General features: G+C 44.0%; 1 protein-coding gene across 5 annotated transcripts; it reads left to right on the plus strand.

Annotated features, from left to right (window-relative positions):
• Window positions 1-4,649: 4,649 nt before the first annotated feature.
• On the plus strand, window positions 4,650-26,449 carry KU70 (ATP-dependent DNA helicase 2 subunit Ku70-like protein). Of its 5 annotated transcripts, none has more exons than XR_015184969.1 (21): window positions 4,652-4,783; window positions 5,212-5,304; window positions 7,082-7,159; window positions 7,395-7,514; window positions 7,613-7,736; window positions 8,359-8,464; window positions 8,543-8,660; window positions 8,747-8,830; window positions 8,924-8,982; window positions 9,060-9,193; window positions 9,276-9,319; window positions 9,402-9,478; window positions 9,561-9,708; window positions 9,808-9,869; window positions 9,958-10,012; window positions 10,090-10,182; window positions 10,268-10,388; window positions 10,857-10,965; window positions 11,037-11,229; window positions 25,028-25,390; window positions 26,138-26,449. XR_015184969.1 is itself a non-coding variant. In XM_086487613.1 (20 exons), the coding sequence occupies exons 2-20, from the start codon at window positions 5,221-5,223 to the stop codon at window positions 25,139-25,141; spliced, it is 1,923 nt and encodes a 640-aa protein (XP_086343739.1). In that variant the 5' UTR covers window positions 4,650-4,783; window positions 5,183-5,220; the 3' UTR covers window positions 25,142-25,736. The 5 variants fall into 5 exon arrangements, 3 of the variants coding, with proteins under 3 accessions (XP_086343739.1, XP_086343717.1, XP_086343730.1); XR_015184971.1 differs by lacking the exon at window positions 26,138-26,449 and adding an exon at window positions 26,095-26,113; XM_086487613.1 differs by lacking the exon at window positions 26,138-26,449 and having other exon boundaries at window positions 4,650-4,783; window positions 5,183-5,304; window positions 25,028-25,736.
• Window positions 26,450-27,054: the final 605 nt, after the last annotated feature.

Below are 27,054 nucleotides of genomic sequence, written 5' to 3' on the forward strand. Positions count from 1 at the left end.
ATTGATTACATTTTTAGAGACATTTGATAAATAAATCATGTAAAGTCCTCTAGACTTTACTCCATGTGCTACTGTCATAGAACCCTTGGATATCTTCCACATGTTCTGTCCAAAAGTGGTGACGTAGCCAGCATCATCAAGTAAACTTGTGTTGATCAAGCTCTTTGTAATTGCGGGAACATGTCTCACATTCTTTAGCGTGAAAGAAGAGCCATTCTGAAACTTCAATTGAACATCTCCAACACCTAAGATCTCACATGTCTGCCCATTGCCTAGCCGAACATGATCTTTAGTGGTCACATAAGAGGTAAACCACTCCTTGTTTGGAGACACATGAAGTGATGCCCCTGAGTCTATAATCCAGTCACTCAGTGCATGTCCATCAGATGCTGTAAGAAGAGCTGAGTCCATTGTATTCTTCAAGAAGTAGATGTCTCCTGACACTAGACTGTCATCCTCTGCAACAGTGTTTGTCACATTTATTTCTTGAATTTTCACTGAGGACTTGTTCTTCTCACCATGGTCTTCAGCTTTCTCTTTGCCTTTTTCTACTTTCCATTCTCTGCAGACTCTTTTCATGTGACCCTTCTTGCCACAATGGTAGCATTCTATGTCACTCTTGCCTTTAGCATTGCGGGACTTGCTACGAGACTGATTCCTCTTTCCACCTTTGTCCTTTTCTTTGGTCCTTCCCCTAACAACTAAGGTCGTTCCTTTGCCTTTGTCCATTGTCTTTCTGTTGGTTTCTTCAGTAAGCAGACTGCCTTCTACACCTGCTATGGTCAAACCATCTGGAGGTGCAGAATTACTCAAAGCTGTGCGAAAAGTGTCCCAACTTTTCGGCAATGTGATCAACAGGAACATAGCTCTAACAGGTTCATCAAACTTGACACCTTGAGCTGACATCTGACTGTAGATGGTGTTGAATTCATTCAGATGATTGGACATAGGTGTCCCTTCTTTTATCTTCGAGTCAACAAGCTTCTTAAGCCAGTATACCTGTGAAGCTACAATGTGCTTCTCATAAAGATCGCTCAGCTTTGTCCATGCTTCATAAGCCGACATCTCGTCTGCTACATTGAAGTAAACGCTTTATGCCAAAGTCAGCATAACGGTAGAAAGTGCCAATTCATCCATTTCGCTCCATTCATCTTCGTCCATATCTTCTGGTTTTATCCCCTTGAGCTTTATAGGTTTTATGTGCTTCTTTTGTACCAACATGTGCCAAATCTGCTTCTTCCACAATGGGAAATTGGTTCCATCCAACTTCTTGATATTGTAAAGAGCCGTGTCCTGTGATCCAGTCATAGCTACGCTTCACAATAGTTTACTTTTCTGGGAAAAATTCGGCAGAGTTTCCCTTGTAAACTCACCTCTGAACCAATATCAACATGTCAAATGAACCGAGAAAGCTTCAGATTCTGCTGAAATTTTGGCAGAGTCTCCTTTGTAAAATGGCTTTGGTGTACTCAAAAAACAGACCAAAAACAGCTCAAAAAACCACTGTCTCTCTAACACTGTAAGCTGCGGGTAAACCTGTCCTGCACCTGTACTGTCTCTCACTATCCTGTCATTGTCCTGTAAGCATAGACTGTGACAATGCCTCAATGGCAGTAAAGCAAAGATGCAATCCCAACTGTCTAACTCATAGTCAATACATCCTAGCTGCCTATCTAAGGGTGCTCGAGGGATCGCTCCAAGACCTGTATCACCGAAAGGATTTCAACATTCGAGAATTCCCCCAGCTCAATAAAACCTCACTCGACCCTCGAAAAAGGCTGCAGTAAATCTGACAGTCAATAGACTTCCCACAAAATCATACATCCACAAATTTCCCACTGTATGCTGTAACCACTGCGGCGGTTGTTTGCTGCGTGACTCACAGCTAGCAAACCCTCAACAGACATACATTATCTCTGACAATACATCCCATGTGGAAGTACCTGCAATGTCAAGATGAAATCTAGAATATCAAGCAGCAAACACAAGCTACCTGATGAACTAGTGGATGTCGCCTACAATCTGTGTGTAGATGCGCCCGTGTCGTATGTGACACGCCTCCAAGAACTGAGCCGTCCTTCGATGTGTAGACAGCCACAAATCAGCACTCTGGGAGTGCCGATATCCTTAGCACCTGCAGTCATAGGCCGAAACCCCAAATTTGCAGAGTCGGATCTGCACCCGCCGAGGCCACGTAGTAGAAAATGGCATGCGCAGAACTTTATCGAAGCCGAACGGTGGCCGAGATGACCTCAGAATGAAATTCTCAGAACACCTAGCCCTCTGGGCTGTCCCACAGGACTTGGGGCCGTCTCTTCGCCTGTCGAATCTCACTCCAATATGAGCAGGTGACTCTAGCTTCCTGCAATGCTGCCCCGAGCCTAGATCTGAGCTCTGATACCAGTTGAAGGAGTACGAGCGGAAGTGCTACGCGAGAGAGAGAGTGCGAGAAGAAGAGCACGACGATATGGTGAACTCGCTCTGTTGTAATGTGTAGAGCATAGTGAGTTCTTATTAGGTTTTAACAAAAGAATATGTGTACATACCTGGCGGCCCGCCCACTTACCTGGGCGACCACATTGGGCTTTATACCCCAACAGACCTCGTTCCGAATAGTAAAGCCTACATCATGCAAGGTGGGCCTGAAGGCCGAGAAAATTTTGATAATGTGATTTCTCTATTTTTTGCAACTCTTGTTATGCAGTTTTTGGGATCTACTAACAAGATACAAGAGCGCAACAAAGAAGCTTTTTTTAGAAGCAAACTCTGTGACTTAACTTAGGTTAAGAAATATCAGCAGCACATGACACAACTCATGTATCATTTTCTTGGTGGGATATTTCAAAGCAGAGTATAAGCAAGATTACCTGAATTCTTTTCTTGAGCCTTTTTCTAACTTGATGAAAGAAATGATTAAAGCAGCAGGTTTGCATTTAGATGAAAACCTTTCTCTAGCACAAATAAATTCTTTCATAGATGAAGTTACAGATTTGGAGTGTGCTAGGATAAGGGTCATAAAAGAAATAAAGCAGGTAAAGGGATTTAATACCAGTTTCTATTAAAAAGAAATGAAAGCTAAAGCATTTGGATGCAGAACCCCCAAAGAATGCAAGTGTAAAGTCAAAGCCCGCCGAAACAATTTGGGAAAAGATTCAAGGTTGTTCGCAAGAAAAGAAAATTGAGCAAAGGCAACTTAGATGCTACATCTGTAACAAGCCTGGCCATATTGCTCTAGAATGCCCAAAAAGATCAAAGAAGTTTGGAAATGCTGTCGTGAAAGACATATATGAATACGAGGTAATTACTGCAATACCCTGCAAAAGAAGGACTACCCTATTGCAGAATATATTCAGTTTGATGCTGATGAAGAATCTACCTCTGAAAGTTCTTCTAGCTCAGAGACTCCAAAAGAGCTTAACTTTTGTGTATATATATATATATATATATATATATATATATATATATATATATATATATACAAACACACACACACACACACACACACACATATATGTATATATGTGTACATATATGTATAGATAGAAAGATAGATACACACACACATGTCACACACACACGCATATATATGTATATGTACACACACACACACACACACACACACACACACACACACACACACATATATATATATATATATAGAGAGAGAGAGAGAGAGAGAGAGAGAGAGATTGATTGAGGGATTAAAAAAGAAAGCTCACTCTAAAAAGCTTGCTCCAAAAATTGATTGTAGAGTGAAGCGAGCATTTTTTTTTTGAATTCGTTAGTTGAACAAAATTTGGAAAAGGCTCCCTCCAAAGCTTCCTGCAAAAGCTCCCTCCATTCCCATCCCCAGAAATTGCTCACCTATTGACGTGTTCCTTATTATATTCATTCCTACACGAGATTCCTCTAGATTCCACCCTTCCAACCGTACCATTTGTCTTACTCATTAAAAGTTGAACTCAAACCCTTCGGAGTACTTAGCCGTGAGATTCATCATTTAACCACATCAGCTAACGCGTCAGGCTGCATGTTGTAGAAATTCATAAACTTAAAAAATAAGCTCCTCTGCACTTGCTAGCTCCAGGGCACTTGGTCTTTCCTCCGCCTTCCAAGACCTCTTCTGACCTTCCCTGCCTCGCACAACCCTTGCTGTCCTTTCCCCTCGCCTCATGCGACACCTGGCAGGCCTATTGCTTTCTCTTTAAAAAAAGAAAAAATGGACAAAATACCCCTCTAATTTGTGGAAACCCGTTTTTGTGTGCTTAGCCTGTAATTTGTCACAAATTATCCGGCAAAAAAAAGGCAATTATGTCTTAAAATAATGAAGCAATTCATCTTCAAAGCCTACATAACCAACTCAAATTCTAGTTTTAGCATCTTGTACTGGTAAACAATTAGTCTTCTTATGAAAAGCTACACTTTTTTTTAAAATCTTTAGAGATATTTAATCTCATAATCAGGGGTATTTTGGAAAATTTGAAGGGCATTTGGGGAATTTATGACAAAATATTGGGGGTAACTTGAGAATTTTTGAAATTTGAGGGGTATTTTTGGAATTTCCACAAATTAGAGGGGTATATTGGTAATTTTCCCATTGAAAAATTTTGATTGTCTACTTACTTTAGCACACGTCCGGCCGCGAGAGAGTGTGCTTGAAGCTAGAGCGCGGTTCGCAAAGTTTTTGACTGGTTTTTTTGAAAGGCCATGCAGTATTCTAGCTAGCTGGAAGAGACGTTCGCAAAGGCGAGGAGCTTTCTTTTCGCGCGATTCACAAATTCTGGTAAGACGGAACTGTTGTGCTGATGTTTTTGCGTGTGTGTGTGTGTGTGTGTGTGTGAGAGAGAGAGAGAGAGAGAGAGAGAGAGAGAGAGAGAGAGAGAGAGACGGTCATACTTTCTATCTATTTCACGGTCATACTTTCTATCTATTTCACGCTTTCTTAACGAGGAACATTATGTGTACTAATCTTGTACGAGGAGATGGAAGTTTTGTTTTCTGTTGTTGGAGTTAAGTTTGCGAATGGATGCACAATGAGCAATGCTTCAAGATCACGATTTGTTCTGATTAGCGCATTAGGATGTTTGTATACAGACATTGTCTTGACTGCTCATTGAAATCATGTTGCAGTGTCTTTGAAATGTTTCATTGGAACAAATGGGGTTGTGTTTAGCTAATACAGGGAATTTGTTGTATGGGCTCTGCTGTTAGAGAGGCAAAATGAGCAGTTTCATGAGCTATGACCGTGATGAAAGCAGCCTGTTTGACGATGATGACGAGGATCAGGAAAGAGATTCATTGTTGGTATGTACACCATGCACACTTTCTTGACACTTTTTTTTATAATCAAAACTACATGATTAAAGCATGTGTGAGGGGTAATGCTGTATGGTTGATTAAAAAAATCCACCCTCTCATCCCTTCTAAGATAAAATGTGAAACTGTTGTCCTCCATGACAAGCTCAAACCGACTGACCATCCAACACCCAGAGCACATTGTGATGTATTTAAGCGTTAGGTTTTTGTGTCGAGGCCAAGGAAGCAACTGATCATTGTGCCCATTTGGTTGATGAGAGATACTCTACATCCGGAAGGTATCCATGCCAAACTCTTAGTCAAGTTCAGAATCTGCCTATGCCACTCAATCATTTTCTCTCTCGAGATTCACTCTGCTCTCTCCAGACAGTGCTGATTTTTCTCTCTCTAAGCCTTTTTTCAGCAGCTTTTCTTTTCTTTTTTGAATCTGTTGATTTTTCTCTCCTTGGCAGATTTTCTCTCTGCAACTGGGATGCCAAAGAGAGAGCCCCTTGCACATATTTAAAGGCCCTTGGCCCCCAAAAGAATCTCACATGAAAAGCACCTGCATCCAAAAGCAATAGGTCCAAAATCTGGCACCCAAATCTGTCAGCAGTCAGTGCGAAATTTGGGACCATCCGTACAGCTTGCCACATCAGCATAATTTATGCAAATTGGGATGTCTTGCTTTATTTAGGGTTTAGTCCACATGGCCAAGCTTGTAAGTTGGGCAGGGTTAGGGTTTTTAATCCAAACCCCTTATTCTTCAGCTAGGGTTTTTAGGCCCCTCGGCCGGCTTTAGTAAGTTGGTTAGACCTTCAATGTTTGCCAGTCAGCAGTTTGTGACATAGTCTATTATTTGGCATGCCATATAAGTGCTCCTATGGCACCCTTGGCCGCTAACTGCATGGATGGGACCAATGCTAGTCATAGGTATCTATTATCTATCTTGAGGGAGCTTCCATAATTTGTGGAGAAAGGTTACTGCCTGAAATAAGGCCTCAATCACCAAGGGTAATGCATTGATCTATCTGGCTTTGTGTGCCATCCAAAGGTGCATCAAATCAGCCCTGGAGGTGCCTGTAAATCCAAAAACCATAAAACATTACCACCACTGGGCTTTAAGCTAGTTGAATCTTCGTTAATCAGGTGTGCAAGCAAAGATCTGATGGGCACAATGGAGATGAAATGCAAAGAGGAGGAAACACCAGGTAGACAGAGTTGTCATGGAAAGAGCCCCCTTATGATGAACAGTTCCTTGAATCATGTATAAATCTTGAGCCAAGGAGATATTCTTGGGTTATCTTTGTAGTACCTATGTTTATAACCAGCTAGGGTTTGTGCAGCTGTTAGCTCTTTTATTGATGGAAAATGTTTGTGCTTGCAAAAGAAGGAAGAGAAGTAAAACGTTTTGTGGTATTGAGGAGGTAAAACACAGGTAGTCATCAATGTGAAGTGCATTGCATGACAGTGTGCAACCAAATGCTGTTGTAGAACTGCACTTAGGAAAGATGCATGTTGCTTTGTGTACTCTCAAGTGAAGGGGAATACTTCTTCATAGAAAGACAGCATTGTGTTTTAGCCCTGGAGGCAATTTTTGAGGAATCAAAGGCTTTACTTTCTAGATGATTAACTAACGTAATAGAAGTTATAGCACGCTGCATCCTGCATCAGTATCTCAGTTTTTCTTGAAGCATTGGAAAAGGTTATGCAAATTTGTGGTCGCTCACATTTACATGCATTTGTTTTACAGTTTATCTGATGCTTGATACTGCAAATTGTGTAGGATGCTGATGTTGGCAGGGAGCTTCTCATTTACATGATTGATGCTAGTCCAGAAATGTTCTTACCATTCAAAAATGAGGTGATGGTGGTCTTAGCTCCATTATTATGTTTATATTGTTGCCTTTTCTAGCTTTCTTTTCCATGTCGCCGAGAGCAAAGATGCGTCTGTCCAAAATTTGAATTCACTTCTATATAATTGGGTTTTCACTTCTATTCAAGGTTTTTGCCTTGATGTCAAAAAGTTATCAACTATGTGCATGGCAGAAGTCTGCCAGAATGTGTAGACCTAATTGTGATACTACGGTAATTTATAGGTGGAGGATGGTGAGGAAGAGACTTATTTTAATGCTGTCGTCAAAGCTGTGACAAAGGATATGAAGACACGGATAATTTCTCGAGACAGGGATGAAGTAGCCATCTGCTTTTTCAATACGGTAAAATTATGCTGTTTCTGCACTACTGAGCACTCCTAAATCGGTTCTCAAAAAAATTGTTTAACAAAACGGTTTAAGGTTATTGATGTTGGTTGCAGCGAGTGAAGAAAAACTTTCAAGAATCAGAAGGTGTTTTTGTTTTCCAAGCTAGTGATCAAGCTAACCAGGATGAGCTTTGCCAACCTACTGCTAGGCTGATAAAGGACTTCAGCAACATCAGTGGTTAGATCAATTCTTGAACTATTGTAGTTATAGAAAGAAGGTAAGCTGCCATCTGGCACCTTACCTTCTTATGAAGAAGGTAAACTGCCATCTGGCACCTTACCTTCTTATGAAGAAGGTAAACTGCCATCTGGCACCTTACGTTCTTATGAAATGCTGTCTGTCTGTTACTGATTATCAGCCTTGTTCTGCTTCGCCCTGTTAAAAAATATCTGGCTGTAAGGCTGCAAAGTTTGATAAGCATGCAAAGCTGCAATTTCATAAGCGCAATGCTTTTGACGTATTTCAAATCTTATGGAGCTGCGCATGTAGGACAGGTCAAGAAAGAATAGAGTCCGGAATCCTGTTGTAACCTTGCTGAGTGCGTTAATTAGCAGAATGGCACCTTTCTAGCTGGAATGAAAACTAAAGTTGCAGGCATTTATAACCTTTTTGAGTGCTTACCTAGAGGAAAACTGTTGGGACTGTCACTTGGTGAATAAGTCAGCAGAAGGTGGTGCTTATTTGTCAAGGGAATCCAGATTGTGCATATCTTTGAATTATTTTCTAGCCTTCTTTACTTTAATCTCAAGTTCTCTTATTAATTGTTACCAAGAAATGGGAGGCTGCTTGTTGTCAACAGAGACCTTTGACAAGGATATTGGTAGCAAGGCAGGAGTTACTCCAGGTTCTCGAGAAAACCCTCTTTATAATGCCCTCTGGATTGCTCAGGGTCTTCTTCGGAAAGGGTACATGATCGAAGAACTTTGTTCAAAATGCAGCAGCTCCATGAATCTATATGTTAGTCATTTTTGTGGTGTTTTTAGGTCTGTGAAGAACTCCTCAAAACGCATCCTGCTGTTTACAAATGTCGATTATCCTTTCAGTGATGCCGATCCAGCCTTCAAAAAGGACATGCGTAGGACAACAGTTCAACGGGCAAGGGTAAGGTCGGGCGTTTCAAGATGGTGGAGCCTCATAAAGCTTTGATCAATCTTTCCTCTTGCTGCTAATTGATTTTTCGTTTGTAGGATGCCCAAGATTTGGGCATTGTTATAGATTGTTTTCCTTTAAGTAAGCAAGATAAAGGCTTTGATATTGGCACGTTCTATGCGGTAAACTTTTATCAATCCCATTTTATGATAGTATCTTTTCTACTGCTTGTAGTAATGCATTTTTGATTTCCTACATTTTAAAAATGAGTGCAGGATATGGTTGACATGAGTGAAGAGGAGAAAGAAAACTTTATGGCTATTGCTAGTGATAGGTATCCACACTACTTTTTTGGACTCTGGTATCTAGTCTGGTCTCTAGTTTGATTCAATAATTGTTGATATGTTGTAGGTTTGAAAGTATGGTTAGTCAAATGCAGAAGAGATTGTTCAAAAAAAGAACTGTAAGGAGATTAACACTAACAGTCCCTCAGGGCATGAAGCTTGCTTTGCAAAGCTTTGCCCTATTCCGACCAGCAACACCTGGTAGAGTATCTTATATCTTAGCGTTGTTTTAGAATAACTTTTAATGTGGGTGTAGAATCTCACTATTTACTTCTCCAATCAGGTACTACGGCATGGGTGGACTCCTTTGACAATAAGCTTTTGAAGGTAAATCTTCTTGTTATGTGAATGCCTTCTAGAGCAGGCTAATTGCCAATACCATGTCAATATGAACTTCTGTGTTTTTCAGTCTGAAAGGTCTTTTCTATGTTCCGATACTGGGGCTTTACTCTCTGAGCCACTTCAGCGCTTCCAAGAATACAAAAGGTTTGCTTTAACTTTCTTAGTTCTCAAAGATTCACAGTTTATTTTCCAGCAGTAGTTTTCTTAAAGCTAGCATTAACTGCAGTGAGAAAGTGTGTTTTTCGCTCAATGAGGTGGCTGAAGTGAGAAAGATCACGGAGACCCAGTTGCAGCTTCTAGGTTTCAAGCCTCTGGAATGCTTGCAGGAGTACCATAATTTGAGACCATCCACATTCCTTTATCCTGATGAGGAGGTTTGCTTGTGCGGCCTTGGAACCCAGTGAGCAAAGGCTTATACTTGATTAAGTGAGAGGTGAGAGCTAAAATTAAAGTCAACTTTTTATGCTTTGCAGAGAATTACTGGAAGCACATCTGCTTTTGTTGCACTTTATCGAGCGATGCTATGCTACAAAAAGTAAGCATGCTTCAGTATCAGATTCAATTTTGGCTCAGCTGCAATGCTTATGTTTGCATCATTTGCACCTTTTGTGTTTAATTTGTAGGTATGGGGTTGCTTTTCTTGGCAGTAATTGTCGAATGGTGGCTTTGGTTGCTCAGGTAACACTAGCAGCTCATTACATTGAAGATTGCTCTCGTTTAACCAAAATTCGTGTCAAGTGACTAGCGTGATGCAGGCAGAGGTAAGTAATGAGATTGGTCAAGTTGAACCACCAGGAATTCATATGATTTACTTGCCTTATTCAGACGATATCCGCCACATTGAGAAGGTTACGTGTTCAAAAATGGCTTAAGGACTCTTTTGCTCAGGTGATTGATCACAATCTTAAATTTGGCATATTTGAACTTTGGCAGATGCATGGCAGTGTGGAAAATACCATGCCACAGGCATCGAATGAACAAATTGAGAAGGCCACTGCAATGATTAAGAAGCTTGACCTAAAAGACTTCACATATGCCAATTATTCAAATCCTGGTAAGCAGATAATTTGGGTCATGCAGGGTTGTCAGTGCACATGCTTGTGCAAGACAACCAATTCTAGTAATTCTGATCGCGGGGTAGTAAAGTTTTCTTCCTGCTCATAGCCACACAAATGAAATCCTTATAAGCAGAGAGACCTGTTAAAACATAGAATTGCTTGCTATGGTTGTGGTTTCACTGTGGGAAGATCTCACATGCCGGCTGCTATGTAGAGGGCATAAGAAGCAGGACATTAGGTGTTGATGTATAGTTGTCCTTGAGAGCGGGGGGAGACTCTAGCAGATGGTTGGTTGGAGGAGGACATTCACTGTCATGGAACAAATTTATGATCCAATATTTAAAGAACGGTTATCAAGAAATTGTTTCTCACATTATGGACCGCATTGATGTAAGCAACTTCTATGTGGACTCGGGTCTGAGAATTAGTGTCGTGACATTCCTCTGTTTATGTTGTGTTTGCAGCGCTTCAAAGACACTATGCTATCCTGGAAGCGGTTGCATTGAAAGAAGATGATTTTGAGCTGGCTGATCCCAAAGATGACACGCTTCCTCCAGAGGAACAAATGCAGAAGTAAGTTGCAGTGAAGTTGATTTTTGTTTGCGACTGGCCGCAAACCATCTATTGATGCTAGCGTCTTTCAGGCTGGCAATAGCACAATTAGTCAAGGCATTTAAGGATTCAGTTTATGGTCCTGATCATGATCTTGAAGAGCAAGAACTTGCAACACTGAAAGCTAAGGGATCTGCTACGGCACAAAAGCGGAAGGCTGCTGAGGAAATGGCTGGGAATGATTATGACAAGTATGACTGGAATGAGCTGGCAGACAAAGGAAAGGTATAGTTTTTGCGCTCTCTCTCTCTCTCTCTCTCTCTCTCTCTCTCTCTCTCTCTCTCTCTCTCTCTCTCTCTCTCTCTCTCTCTCTCTCTCATTTTGTCATTTCATTTTGTTACTGACTTTGTATCAGATCTACCACATTGTAACGCTCTGGTCTCGTATGTCATTTTGGCCTTTTGAAGATGTTAATATAACATTTCATTTCTTTTCATTTCTCTCTCTCGCTCTAGCCTCTAGGGATTTGCACCGACCTTCACATATGGTCAGCAGATGGTTGAGTATACAGACGCATACACTTACTTGGGAGTGGTTTTCAGGGGTCCAAAGTTCTCCTAGAGAAGAGCAACAAAGACCAGACTGGTGAGAGCATATGCAGCTTTGGGGAGTGTTCTCAGATTCAGTTTCAGGAAGCTTGAACAAAGCTCTGGCTATTTGACACATTGGTTACTTCAGCCATGCTTTATGGGGTGCAGATATGGGGACCATCAGTAGACTATCATAGCCGAGCTGGCAGTATCAATGGATGGAGATGTATTTAAAGGCCTGTGGTCTCTATGATTTCCCAGATGATTAGGGCCAAGGCCTGTGTACCGCATGGGATTATTCATGCAGAGCTTCATATAGAGCCAGAGACAGAGTTACATCACATATGTCATTGTCCGGTATACTATGCGATACGAGGTCACTTTCGCTGTCTCTTCAGAGGGCTTTGGACCACTGGCTAGAGTCATGAGATATCAGGATCAGAGATGCCTCGGATTGTTTTTGCTAGAGCTGTGCAGACATAGGGAGAGTCGCTTGAGGAGATTAGATAGTGGGAGACATTCACAGAGGGAGATCACTGACTTCTTTAGAGGAGAGACCCGGCAGTCAGACGAGCAAGCTTCACAGCAGACTTCAGAGTCCACCTTTACCAAAGGTATATTGACTGACAAAGCCATTGAGCTTGGGAGAACTAGACTCTCACGTCTATGAGGGCCACCACGACATTGATGAAGGCTCCATCAGAGGATCATGACTATTCTAGCACGACATGGGGGACGTCCAATATGACTATTTACAGAGGCGGACATTGACGATGCTCTTCAGCAACCGATGCAGTACATCCTCAGAGAGTGACCGATGCCGGACATTCTCGGACACTGATTGTCACAAACTGGTGATGTGGCTGCCCAGTTGGTGACTGCTTGCTGCCCATGGTACACACACACACCTCCCCTTTGGCTGGGAACAGGCATGGTGGGCAGAAATGGAATTGGGGACCTTGCTGACGTGGCACTGCAGATCCACAGAATCCGGAAATTGCTGCTGACGTGACATCCCGTGATTTCCAGCGCGATTTGCGGCGTTAATTACGGCAGCTAGCGCAACTTTTGGACATTGCTTTATTCTACGCAATGCGCGCGCGCGTGCACACACACACACACACACACACACATAGAGAGAGAGAGAGAGAGAGAGAGAGAGAGAGAGAGAGAGAGAGAGAGAGAGAGAGAGAGAGAGAGAGAGAGAGAGCTTTTGCTTTATTTTACAAGGCTTGTGATTTCAGCTTTTGGGCTCTGCTTTTAGCATCCCTTGTAAACATTTAAATCTGTGGGCAAGGCCTCATAACTAAGAGCATCTGGACGCAAAGTTTGAGAGTGAGCGCTTGCCTACTCTCGTACTTTGAACACAGATTAATGCAAAAAGAAATACCGAAATGGGTGCCAGTCATTGGGGCCAATATCTCTAGGCACGGAACTCCATCGGGCCAGTGTCAAATCAATTGTGAACTGTGAACTGTTTTGAAGTGATTATTTGAGATGTCGCGGTAGATTCTCGACTTGGAGTGTCCAAGTCTGTTACATTGGTATCAAAGCGCGGCCGATTTCTCTCCTACAGGAAATCCGATCCTTTTTACGCGGCACTTATGGCTTCAGGCAAAGATCAGTCGACTTCCTCTGCATCCAGAGATGCGGGAAGAGATCACAACAAAGATTCACGTGAGGAGTATGGCCCGCCTCGGCCTACTCAGGCGAAGCTCGAAGAGATGGAGCATCGACGATTGATCGGCGATGCAACAAAGATGATGCTCAATTTTGCGAAGGACCCAAATTTGTAAAATATATGAGCCAAACTTCTTTCGATGAGGTGCACACACAGTGGCGGCAGACCACAGAACCACCTCTGAAACCGGCTCTCAAGAAACCTCCTACTCCCAGGATGTACACGGAGCAAGAATTATTAGAGGTGGTTGATGCATGAATTGCTCAGCCTTTTGACGTGCAGAAGTGAGATCAACGCATAGAGGACGGGGATCATGAGGTGTAGCAGTCCTATTCAGGGAGGAGCTGCAACCCCTCATTCGTATTGTTCGGAGGGATGAGCAAGCCAGATATATGTGGGTCAGAGTGAGAGCAGAGACAGGGAGGCCATTCTACATTGCAATATGCTATTTTCCCCCAGCACATCTCATTATGCATCGCCCAAGGGGGAGTCACCCTACATTATATTAGATGAGGACATATGGGAGTTCTCTAGGGATGGAGATGCCATTCTTTTGGGAGATTTCAATGCCAAGATGGGCCAGTCTCGGACAACTTTCTACGATACCTCAGAGGAAACGTTGAGAGAATTGGATGTAAGTGATATGGGACTGGCCACGTGTTTGCAGGATGAAGAGCACACTGGATATGGGGGGTATCTGACAGATTTGGGGATTGCACATGGACTGGCCATCTTGAATGGCCTCCACAGATTTCCAACTTCGAGTGGGTTCACTTGCTTTCCTCATAGACATGGGACAAGCACAGTGGATTATGTTTCAGGACTTTAAAGTCGGGCCCATGCCTATTGGGGTAGCAGTAGATCACGCTCTCCTCACGTTTACTGTCTCATTCTAGTTATGCACAGCTCGACTGGGCACAAACACCTATGCATACCCGATACACTTTTACTTCAAAGATTGATTCTGTCTACATAGATGGTATCTACAGACACTTATGCACAGAGGATCCGAGGAGACCTTTAGGGGAGCTCACTTATATATTGATAGAGATACTACAAGATGCAACAACAGAGGCATACCCCCATACTAAGCCTGGGAAACACCCCCATACTAAGCCTGGGAAACGCCGACGTTCTGAGAGCCTGACTTCAGAGGGAGATACCTCTAGGTGTCATTACTCACAGGCAATCACGGATTGCTGTCACAAGACGGGCACCACGTACTAGTAGAAAAAAACAGACTGAACAACTTTAAGCACTTCAAATAACAACTGAACTTAAAGAGATGCACGACACAAGACGGGGAGTGGTGAAGTTCCACCCCAAGAGAGCACTGGCCCCAAACGTTGGTGCCCCTTTCGGTATTTCTTTATTATTACTGATTCACAAAGTACAACAGCCGGGGAGCACCTCCTCTGCAATCTGCGCACTAAAGAGTGCCAGAGAGGGCCCCCAAGGCTCACCCAAAGCCTAAAAGCATCAAATATGAAAAGTTGACCCCAAAAAAACACTTTCCTAAAATTTTGGGATTTCCCTAAAAATCCACCACGAATTGCAGAACGTTTGTACAGGTGCCACGTCATCAGTGCAAAGTCTTTTGAGTGTGTTTCTGCTTTATTTTTAATGCCTTTATGTCACTTGGGCCCCATCAGACGGGGTCCCGTAAGTTGGTGGGAGCTCTTCTTTAAAAATAGGCCACTCGTCAAGACTTTGTAAGTCTGTAAAACTTCTTCTTCTTTTGCTGTTGCTCTTCTTAAGGTTTTGGCTTCTCGGCCCGGATATGCAAGTCGGCTCCGTTCTTCAGAGCCTTACCACGTTAGCAATTGTGACATCCCCCTTTCTTGAAAGAGAGTAATTGTCCGCGATTACAACATATCTGCAAAACAACTCAAGTAAGCTAAAAAATTTTCGGGGTCCATTCCGAGGAACAATGCGAGGGATAATCAATTTGCTCCTTTTATTAAAGGAGTTGGCTTCTCCTTTCGGCTCTTTTGAATCTTGATCAAGGAGTTGTGTCACAAGACGAGCACCACGTGCCAATAGAAAAGAACAAACTTTTAGCACTTCAATAACAACTGAACTGAGAGAGAGAGAGAGAGAGAGAGAGAGAGAGAGAGAGAGAGAGAGAGAGAGAGAGAGAGAGAGAGAGAGAGAGAGAGAGAGAGACGGAGTGGCGGAATTCCACCCCAGAGAGTATTGGCCTTAAACCTTGGCGCCCCTTTTGGTGTTTCTTTATATTGCATCAACACAGCACAAGCCGGTACTCCAGACTCTGCACCTTCTCCAGGAAGCATGCTAGAGAATGAGCCCTAGCCTCATATTTAAAGGCCCTAGGCCCCAAAAGCAGTTTTTCATGATAAGCCTTTTAACTCAAAAGCTCCTGGTCCAAACGCAATGCCAAAAAGCTGCCACCAACGTAATTTACGAAAAACAGCCTGCTACGTCATTAGCCAATGCAATTTTCGGAAATCTGCCACGTCATCAGCAGCTACGCAATTTCTTGTGTGTGTGTGTGGGTCTTGCTTTATTTCCTTTTATGTCACTTTGGGCCCCATCGGACAGGGTTCCCATAAGTTGGTAGGACTTCTTCTTTTGTTACTTGTTCTTCTTAGGGTTTAGGTCCCTCGGCAGACATCTGCAAGTTGACTCCATTCTTCATGGCTTTGACATGTCAGCAGTTTGTTTCAAGTTGGCTTCTCCTTTCGACTCTTTTGATCAAGGAGTTCGCTTCTTCTTTCATCCAGATCGGAACTCTTGATACTTTGGCGTAGTAAAATTAGCCATCACACCTAGACTGCACTGATCTTCCATGGGTGTCTTGATGCACTAAAATTACATACCCAAGCAATCTCATCCAATCAAGAATATTCAGTGGTTGGCACATCACAATGCAACACAAATGCTCACATATGCATGTTACAAGACACAACAAACACTGCCGCTGAGCACTGACAAACGGTCTGCAGTATGAAGGTACTCAATGACTACCTCGTCAATCCCCCTGTAAATAACCTACAAAGGTTCTGGCCATGAGCTCAAAGGACTAGTCAACCAAACGCTCCCAGACCACAGTCTGCGTTGCTTGGAGGTTCAAGCATACAACCAAACGCTCCCCAGACATCGGCCTGCATCGTTCGGAGGTTTTCTAGCATACAACGGAATGCTCCCCAGGCATCGGTCTGCGTCGTTTCGAGGTTTTCAAACATACAACGAAACGCTCCCCAAGCATCAGCCTGCATTGTTCTGAGGTTCAATTAATACCAAAACAGTATTTCTCACTACTCCACCCGAGAGTAAATCACCAATCAATGAAACCAATATTAAAACCAGAGTCAAACAATTCAAATCGGCAGCAAGACAGTTTTAAAACAGATACCATGGATTTCAAACAAATTCCAAACAGGATCACCAAACAAGTTCTCAAAAATATTTTCAGACAAAATTAAAACTTAAAAAGCAATCTTGACATCAGTCGAGTTAGAAAAGTCAACTGACTTTCCATCTTGAAACCTGGACCAAAAACTAGGGTTAGGTTCCTTCCATAAGGTCGTAGCCGACCGCACCATGGTCCATAAGCTCTTGGACAGACAATGTTCTTGTGGCGGTGATGGTAGTCCCAAGACATAGCAGTCACATCGGACCTCCAAGGTTCTCAGCTCGTGAAGAGACATCTATTGAGAGATGTCGAGAAATTTCAAGTTATAATCTGCTAGGGTTCCATGGCAAGCATTTCAGGATACCCCACTCTGCCAGAAGTTGCACTCCGAAGGAAGATGTCAAAAACCATATAACTTCGGGCAAAATTTTCTTGAAAGCTTGCCAAGTCCTTGGAGTGTGCGGCTTGGTAGCTATAGACATCAACATCTGCATGGCACTGCTTTTGAGAAAAACAGTGACTCGAAACAAATCTTGGTCCCTTCTCTTGCAAGTGATCTTTTTGGCTTATCCCTGTAAGACATGAGTGGTGAAGACAAAGCGCGCTCGATGCGCAATGAAGTAACGGTGGGAGTGCCTAATAAGTCCGTGGCCGGGACCGAAGATACTTCAAATAAAATTCTGGTAGTCTCTCGTTTGCTCTGTCTGCTCTTGTAGGACTGGTATGCTTTCAGAAAAGCACCCCGCCTGATGCTTTGATACCATTGTCACAAGACGGGCACCACGTGCCGGTAGAAAAGAACAGACTGAACAACTTTAAGCACTTCAAATAACAATTGAACTTAAAGAGATGCACGACACGAGGCGGGAGTGGCGAAGTTCCACCCCAAGAGAGCTCTGGCCCCAAACGTTGGCGCCCCTTTCGGTATTTCTTTATTATTACTGATTCGCAAAGTACAACAGCCGGGGAGCACCTCCTTTGCAATCTGCACATTGAAGAGTGCTAGAGAGGACCCCCAAGGCTCATATTCAAAGGCTTTAAGCCTAAAAGCATCAAATATGAAAAACTGACTCCAAAAAAACACTTTCCTAAAATTTCGCGATTTTCCTAAAAATTCGCTGCGAATTGCGGAACGTCTGTACAGGTGCCACATCATCATATTTTGCTGTGCAAAGTCTTTTGAGTGTGTTTTTGCTTTATTTTTAATGCCTTTATGTCACTTGGGTCCCATCGGACTGGGTCCCGTAAGTTGGTGGGAACTCTTTTTTAAAAATAGGCCACTTGTCAAGACTTTGTAAGTCTGTAAAACTTCTTCTTCTTCTGCTGTTGCTTCTTCTTAGGGTTTTGGCTTCTCGGTCGGGATATGCAAGTCGGCTCCGTTCTTCAGAGCCTTAACACGTCAACAATTTGTGACAATTGCTTCTCGGGGTTTGGTATGATGAAAGAAGAGGGCGTTTCTAGCTCGGTTAGAGTAGGATTTATATCAGTTGTTTTTGAGCCAGGATTCAGGCGAGGCATGGCAACTCTTCCACTCCCCCCCACCGATCATCACCTCTACGGAGGCATGGGGTTAGTATGCATCATCTCTCTACACTGTCTCGGGACAGCCACCTCTTCCAGATCCGTGTAGCAGGCTACAGTCACTTTCACAGGACACAGTTACAGTTAGTACAGTTGGTCTGGTCTGTTCACACTGGACGGACACTCTGGGCAGTGACACGTGGCAGGGATACGGATGGTGGCCTAGTGGACATGTGGCCAGGTCACACTTAGCTGGCTGACATTTATGGGCCGTTGGTGGCTCTTTATGATTGTATCTATGAGCAGTAGCCGTTGGGTCATTATCATTATCTTATATAGATGGTCGGTTCATCGTCTAGGTAGAGAGTCTTACACAGAGCACTGTTCACCATCCCGGCACATCTGAGCCTCGACACCCCATTTGTACCTGTGAGTCCTGGGCTGGAGCTGAGTGTGCTGCCACGCCAGAGTCTGTACATGGTTCTTTGAGCTAGTCGAGTCCACATGTTCTGGTCCACTGTTGTGTCTCTGTTGTTATCCATTGTTTCTGTGTTTCATTCTGTTTGAGAGAGTTTCCATTTGTTTGAGTGAGATTGTCACGCACATTGCATTGAGGGACACCCACACTGTAGAGAGCACGACACATTATCCGCGCTACAGGTGCTCTCATTTTGGCGACCACGATGGGATCTCAACTGAAGTCTCACTTTGTTGAGTAGCTGGTTTCTTCACTTCGCCTGTGCAGCCTGTTGGTCTGGTCCAGTTTCACCCTTTACAGCTTAATCTAGCTGGTCTAGTCTCTCGCGTGGTTGGTCTGGTCCTCTCTCGCCCTGGTCCACCCAGTCCTAGTCCTGGTCTAGTCCCTCCTCGTCCTCGTCCAGGCCAAGTGGTCTAGTCACTCGCCCTGGTCTAGTAGAGTCTAGACCAATGTTCAGCCAAGTGAAGGTTGTCTTGCCCAAGTGAAGGTCTTCTTGCCCAAAGCTTGGTGGGGTTGGCGATTACTGCATGACACATACAAGGAGGTCTTTGGAGCGTCAAAGTGCACTACTGAGTCCTCTGAAGTACTACCACAGACGGCGTCAACCCTTGGTGCCCAGTAGAAGCATATTAACCCCATCACCCATACCTACTCATACGGCTACCTCCATTCCTTTGACCAGTTCTACATCCTCCCGGTCACCTTCTTCGGTAAGGCTCTCCCCCATTTTGTTACAGCAAGCTAGTGAGCAACTGACTCAGGAGCAAGAGGCCATGGAGGAGCTCACAAGTGTTCTGGCAAAGGTGAACATCAAGTTCCCTACCTTTAAAGGTCTCTCCGCAGAAGATGCAGACGACCATGCTCGGAGGTTTGTCTCTCTTTGCAGAGGTCGTGGCCTCAACAGAGAAGATGCATACCTGGTGCTCTTCCCGTCCACCTTGGATGGTCTTGCAGATAAATGGTACAGTCAGTTTGCTGAAAACCACTTTACTACTTGGACCATGTTAAGATAGCAGTTCTGTGAAGCTTTCCGACCAGGGGATTATCAAGAGAAGATTCTAGATGAGTTGGCCAACCTGTTGCTCCAGCCCAAGGAGACATTTGTAGAGCTCATGACCAGAACAAAGTCCCTGGTCGCCAAGCTGCCTCAGCAACCAGGGGAATTGGGGAATTCATGGTGAAGAAGTGGGTAGAGAAGGCTCTGCCTAAGACTTCTCAACAAAAGCTCAGAGAAAGTCTCTGTCCTGAAGCCAGTGTGGAGGACTTTGTTGCTACTGCTACTAGAATAGAGGGAGCAAGAAGGCAGTTCACTGACTCTCCTCAGTTAGATACTGCCCATGTACTCGTGGATAGTCCATCAGACCCCTTGACATCTTTAAGAAGGGAACTGGAAGCCCTAAAGTTACAGCGGGCCCTTCGCGAAGAGAGATCCTTCTCTCTCAGACAGGAGAAGCCTTCACATCAAGAGGCTTATGATCAACTTAAAAGAGAGTTAGAAGAGCTCAGGTCTCAGCAAGAGACTAAGGCTATGGTATGGTGTAGTTCATGCCGCTCTCCAGGACACCCTCCACAAGATTGTCCCCTTCGCTCTTATTGCCACTTCTGCAAAAAATCGGGTCATGACGATAAGGATTGCTACTATATAAAGGGATTGCACAAAATACAGCAAAGTCTTGGTCCTACTCTCCAACAAGGATTAGCACCAGCATCCAACATGGTTTCCCACTACAACCATCCCAACTACATGCCACCTTTGCTCAATACCCCTGCTGTCCAAGGTATGTCAAGTACTTTCCCGACTCAAAGTTTTTATAATGCTAATGCCACCTCAACCCCTCAGAGCTTCTACACTTCAGCCTCCAACTCCATGCAGCAACCACCTTGTCCCCCGTTTCGTCCTTCCAATCGGCCCATACTCTGCTACAGATGCGGAGAATATGGGCATTATCAGAGCAAGTGTCCTTTATTTGAGGGGTCCCCTCCTTGTCGTCATTGCCCTGATTCGAAGGATCACTACAGTAAGGATTGTCCCACGCAAAGGGCATCCACGTCTTCAAGCTCAACTCAGAACCAACAAGAATTCACCTTCCCAAAGATTAACTTGATTACTGTGAACACCGTGTCTCAACCATCACCTGCTACTCATGTGGTTAAGCCACTGCAAGTGGAGGAGCCCGCTGGTGTCCTTACTCGGGCACAAAGAGCAGCTCTTGGTCTCAATGTGCCCACAGGTCCACCTCGCCAGTCCCCACTTCCTCAAGCTGGTCTATTTGACCCAAAGGACGAGTCCTTCAAAATTGCTCAGAGCAAACCAACTTCCCTGCTATTTGACATTGATGGAGTCTTCTTGGAAGCAGTGGCTGACTTGGAACAGATTAAGGTCCCAAAGGGAGCCCAGTTCGAAGGCGCCAAGCCCACAGCAGAAGCCATCTTGAAAAATACTTTTCAGCAGGTGTCACTATATGACATGCTAAGGCTCGACGCAACACTTAGAAGTGACACCCTGTCAGTCATTCAGTCTCTGTACCCTGGGGCTGGGCCTAGTGGCGGGCACCTCCCTGTACAGCCCTCAGAGTCTTATTTGATTTCCTATCCATCTGCTCCCCTCACCGATTATAAAAGTCCTCGTCTCATTGTATCTATTCTTGGGCACCAGCTATCCGGCGTCATAGTTGATGGTGGATCTGGAATCAATTCGATGCCCGAGTTCACTATGATGGCCTTAGGTCTAAAGCCTACCCGACCTGCTCCTTTCACTGTTACATTGGCCGATCAGAGAACAGTCTACCCAGTGGGCATAGTCGACAAGGTGCCTTTGAAGGTACAAGATTTCACTTTCAGCTTGGATTTTGTGGTAGTTAATCTTCCCCAGGTAGAAGGAGGTTATCCCTTGCTGATTGGTATGCCATGGTTGCGACATACGAAAGGACTTCACGACTGGGGAACCGACGCCATGTGGATACATACTTCTGGCTCTCCAATGCAACAAATTCGTCTCGAAGGAGGTATGGATCCGGTCGTTCAGCATAGCTCTTTGTCAGTCGAGTCCAACCCTGACTTGGAGCAACCGGTCCCTCCTGATGGGTCCGATGAAGACTTACTGCAGTGGTTAGAAGCTACCTCTTCGATGCCATGCTATGTAGTCTCTCTTCAAACTTTGCCAACAGATTCACCCTCTCCCCCTGATCCTACACCTGAAGCTAAACCTGAAGCTACAGCTGAAGCCAGTAATCCCAGTCAGCCAAGTGAGCCAGAACCACGTGGACCGGTCTCTGGTGCCCATCCTTCAGAGGGTCCCTTGATGGAAACTGTCGGCCTGGGTGAGCCTATAACCCACCATAGAAGGGGGAAAAAGTCTCCCTTGCAAGAGTTGGCCAACACCCCAGCTCCTTCCTTAGCCTCTACTCCATCTGACTCTACACCCATGCCGGAGCACTCTGAGGTATCTGAGGATTTACCATTTGCAGAGCTTCCATCAGGATGGTTGCAGGAAGAGTATGCGGATTTCAACATCGATCAGACGCCAGCTCATAATGTCCAGAAGCTAACAGAGGCGGCACGGACTTCTCTCCCTGACGCAGCCTCGCCCACTGCACCGCCTGACCCAGTTAGAGAGGTCAACCTAGGTGGCCCTGACAACCATCACCCCATCTTGTTAGCCACTTGGTTATGGGATCACCCCGCTCTACTCGACCTGGTAATCTCTTTCGTGCGCTCTTTCAAGGATGTGTTTGCCTGGTCTTACCACGATTTGGAAGGAATCCCAGCAGAGCTAGGGGTCCACACAATTCCTCTGGTTGAAGGGGCTAAGCCTGTTAGAGGACGGGTTTACAAACTGAATCCCAAGTATGCAGAAGTAGTCAAAATCGAGTTGGAAAAAATGCAAGAAGCAGGTATTATTGTACCAGTAGAGCACTCAGAATGGTTGTCCCCTATGGTTATTGCCCCAAAGAAGCAGTCCAACAAAATTCGAGTTTGCGTCGACTACCGGGCTCTGAATAAGGTCACAATCCCGGATGGATTTCCGACACCTTTCACTGAGAGAGTCCTCGAAGATGTCGCTGGCCATGTACTGTATAGTTTTATGGACGGGTTCAGCGGCTACAATCAGTTAGGAATACATCATGACGACCAAATCAAAACAGCTTTTGTGACTCCCTGGGTTATTTTCATCTACACTAGAATGTCTTTTGGGCTTAAAAATGCACCGCCTTCTTTCAATCGCATAGTATATCTCATCTTTTTTCCTCTGCTTATTGATCACCTTCGCATATTCATGGACGACTTTTCCACCTTCTCGGGTGCTCAATGTTTGACCCCAGTAGAAAATCTAAAGGAGCATCTTGCTCAGCTCTCTGCGGTCTTCCTCAGGTGCAGAGAGGCACGTTTGAAGCTCAATCCGAACAAGTGTCATTTTTTGGTCACAGAGGGCACACTGTTGGGCCATGTGGTGTCTGCTCAAGGTTTGGCACGTGACCCAGAGAAGATAGTGGCCATCTTGAAGTTACCTCCTCCCATAAATCCCAAAGGTGTTCAGAGCTTTGTGGGCCACACCGGCTATCATCGCAAGTTTACGTATGTATGCACAGGTGGCTCAACCATTGACCCGGCTCACCAGTGCTGTTGTTCCCTTCCAGTGGTCAACACCTGAGGCCGAAGCATTTGCATACCTCAAAAAACGCCTCACTGAAGCGCCTATTCTAGTTGCCCCGGATTGGGCCCTACCTTTTCATGTGCATACAGATGCCAGTCTGCTGGCTGTGGGTGCTGTGCTGGCTCAGCCTAGCAAAGAGTTCAACTTGGATCGCCCTGTACATTATGCAAGTCGCCTGCTCACCAAAGCAGAGCGCAACTATAGCACCACAGAGAGGGAAGGTTTGGCTATAGTGTAGCTCTACAAAAATTTCGTCACTATTTGCTAGGGATCCACTTCACAATTATTACTGATCACCATGCCTTGCGCTATCTGCTTAATAAGCCACAGGTCGCAGGTCGAGTTTGGCGATGGCTCCTCCTATTCCAAGAGTTTGATTTTGAAGTGGTACTCCGTCTTGGTAAGCATCATGTAATGACTGACCACCTCTCTCGCATTCACATAGGTGAAGAAGCTACCGGGATTGCGGATGACTTTCCAGATAGCAATTTTTTTAAAATCGATACAACACCGGAATGGTACGGCGAGGTCCTACATTTTCTATCTACTGGGCTGTACCCAGAAAAGGCATCTCCACTGCAGAAGAGTCCTCCAGACAATTAGCTCTTAATTGGGATACATCATGCTGGTATGCACAGATGGCATCATGGTTTCAGACACATGGTTTCACCATGGACAGGTTGCCTCCTTTTCAATACTCTCTACAGGCACCCTTGAGGTCTCTGACACGGGTAGAGATTAATAGACTCATTCGTCAAGATCTGATCCAGCTGGACACGAGGAGGACATGGATAGAGCCGTTACAGGAGTTGGGCACGAAGATGGCTCTCTATAGAGAGCATCTTCTCCACCTCACGGGGGATGGGTTTGTGATTCGACTTAGCTATATGGACACGCATCTTTCGCATGGTTTGCGTTGTGCCATTGGCCAGATATGCACGTCTTCACATCAGCTCGAGATTGAGATTGGCATATTCAGAGGGACACCAGCAGATAGCAGGATATGCCGCTTATGCCATCTAGAACCAGAGACAAAAGTACATTACATATGTCATTGCACAGTATACTATGAGATACGAGGCCGTTTTCATTGTCTATTCAAAGAAGGTTTTGGGCCTCTATCTAGGGTCATGAGTTATGAGGATCAAAGATGTCTTGGGCTATATCTACTTGAGTTACACATGCATAGAGAAACTTTACTGAGGAGAGCTGAAGAGAGACATCCCTAGAGACAGATCACAGATTTCTTTACACTAGATATTGTACACCCAGAAGAACAGACAGAGGAGCAGCCAACGGTGAAGAGGTCTACCCGCACTACTGGCATTCTCATAGACCGAGCATTGGAGCTACGGAGATCTAGATGACCCCGATGGAGAAGAGGAGCTACACAGTTTCGAAGGAGGCTACAGCAAAGGATTCAAGCCATACTCTTTCGTCGTCCAGAGTGCAGATGAAGATGGATCTCTACTCCCCTCCCATATTGTCTTCACATTGTACTGCTTAGTTTAGGGTCCCGCAGTATTTATATTTTGTTATCCTAGTTTAATTTATTTTGTTAATCTGACTTTGTATCAGATACACCGCATTGTAACTTTCTGGTCTCATAGGTCACTTTGGCCTTTTGAAGACGTTAATATAACATTTCATTTCATTTCATCTCTCTCTCTCTCTCTCTCTCTCTCTCTCTCACACACACACACACACACACACACACACACACACACACACACACACGTCTATCTATCCAGTAAAATTGACACTTTTTTCTTGCTGGTTGCAGCTGAAGGATCTGACAATAAGTGATCTTAAGATCTATTTGTTGAAGCATAAACTGCAAGTGACTGGGAAGAAGGACATTCTCATCAATCGTATACTGACTCAAATGGGAAAGTAGGTATTGAACAAAAAAGTTCGTAGTCTTGATTGTGGGGTTGTGATCTCCAGAGTTTGCAGTTTGTATGCTCTGCAAGATATGATCTTTCCTCATGAAGAACCCTGACCACAATGGGGTTTGTGATATTGTAAATACTTTTGTACCATGTTTTGGCAACATCATATCCTTAAAAAAGATGAGTCATCCGCCTGCTACATACAAACTGTGGTGTTCATAGATCTAAAGAGGTTCGAATTCGGCTGAAGAGAGGTATGCTTTTATCCTTCTGTTGTAAAGATTTTGACTTCATGAAGATTCCAAAGCTCCCTTGGTTAGAAGATACAGTTAACCAGGTCTTTTTCCTATTCTTTATCTTAGAGACAATGTAAGGAAAAGAAGAATTCTAACAAGGTTTTTTTGTTTATTTGTAAGACCCCACGCACATTCTTCATAAGGGTGACTCTATCGGTTTGTCTTCAACGCTTAACGTTGGCTCTCCCAGATATGCAATTTGTGTGTGTGTGTGTATACACATATATAGGTGCACACACACACACACACACACACACACACACACACACACACACACACACACACACACACACACACACACACATCCATCTCTTGTGGGCGTTCAACCGTCATTCTTGTCATTATCAATGAAAGCACTCCCTTGTCTGCCTTTGAAGAGAACTTTTGTGAAAATGCGCTAAGATTTCTTGGTCAATCTTTCGGTTAGGTATGATTTTCGTTAATGAGCATATGTTTATGTGAAGCCAGGAATATACATTGCTCGCAGTCCTCTTTGCACTCATCAACCTTGCAAAAACCTTGGTGTCAATCTTGTCGTCATGCATTTGTGACCTTTCATGTGCTTGCATACAGTGTGTTGAGGATGCTGTTGTCTTTGAACATTTAAGTTTGAGGGAAATGTGCTGGCAAGATATTGACTCCCAGCTCTCCCAATAACACAGGCACCTAATGTTCATGCCTCGAGCTCAATTTTTTTTGGATCAGGGTAAATGAGCCAACAAGAGGACATGGTCCAAAACAAGGACAACCTTCAATTGTCTTTGTTTGATCATTAAAATGCTGACATTTCATGGAGTAGCATTGGATATGAGGAGAGCTTGACAAATGCGTTCTTTTCATATCAAACTTCTTCAAAATCATTGCTTCTCATGGAAGATTTGAACATCATGATTTGAATCTCCTTTTATTGGCCTCTACATTTGGAGTGTCCCTTATCTCACCCTATGTTGTGATTCATAATGTTTTACCAGTTGTAAGTTTACACAATCTATCACCTTCAGTTGTTACGTTTCAGTGTACTTTCTTGCAGATGAGTGATGGATTTTTGGCTATTTGGTATCCCTTTATTCGTTTGTTTGATGGGATGGTCTACCTCTGTGGTCCTAAACTGGGCTCTTTTGCCCATCTGGTTTTCTGGTCATGGAGTGCTTGAGATATAAGGGGTGTCTTTTGGTTATTGTTAATGCTTAGCTGCGCTAGGTTTTTGTTGGGTTTGACACTTATGTTTTGTTGTTTTTATTGAACACCATTTTGCCTTGACCATTGCTCATATCTTGGAATGTATGTATTCATCTTGTGAGATATGGATTATATGAAAAGCTTGTTTTGTCTTTTGAGTGGACTCGTGGACTAACCTGAGCTCTAGTTTAATTGGTAACTTTTTTGGTATAAGGCCTTTGGACGTGGCCACTTTGCTGAAGTATGAGACTATGTCGATGTTGCATATAGACCTGTTGTGGGCTTGGTTTGACAAAGACCATTTTATAACTTGTCAAGTATAAGGTATTTTGGCGTGTTCTATTTATACTTTTTTGCCTCAAAAGTGGCATTGCTTTTGCAAGGATATCACTTTATAGGCAAATGACATTTCTTTTTGAGAGAGCATTATTGGTGCATGAGAT

Source organism: Adiantum capillus-veneris, chromosome 2 (genome assembly GCF_014529385.1).
Source record: "Adiantum capillus-veneris isolate H3 chromosome 2, ASM1452938v2, whole genome shotgun sequence".
NCBI classification, from domain to species: Eukaryota; Viridiplantae; Streptophyta; class Polypodiopsida; order Polypodiales; family Pteridaceae; genus Adiantum; species Adiantum capillus-veneris.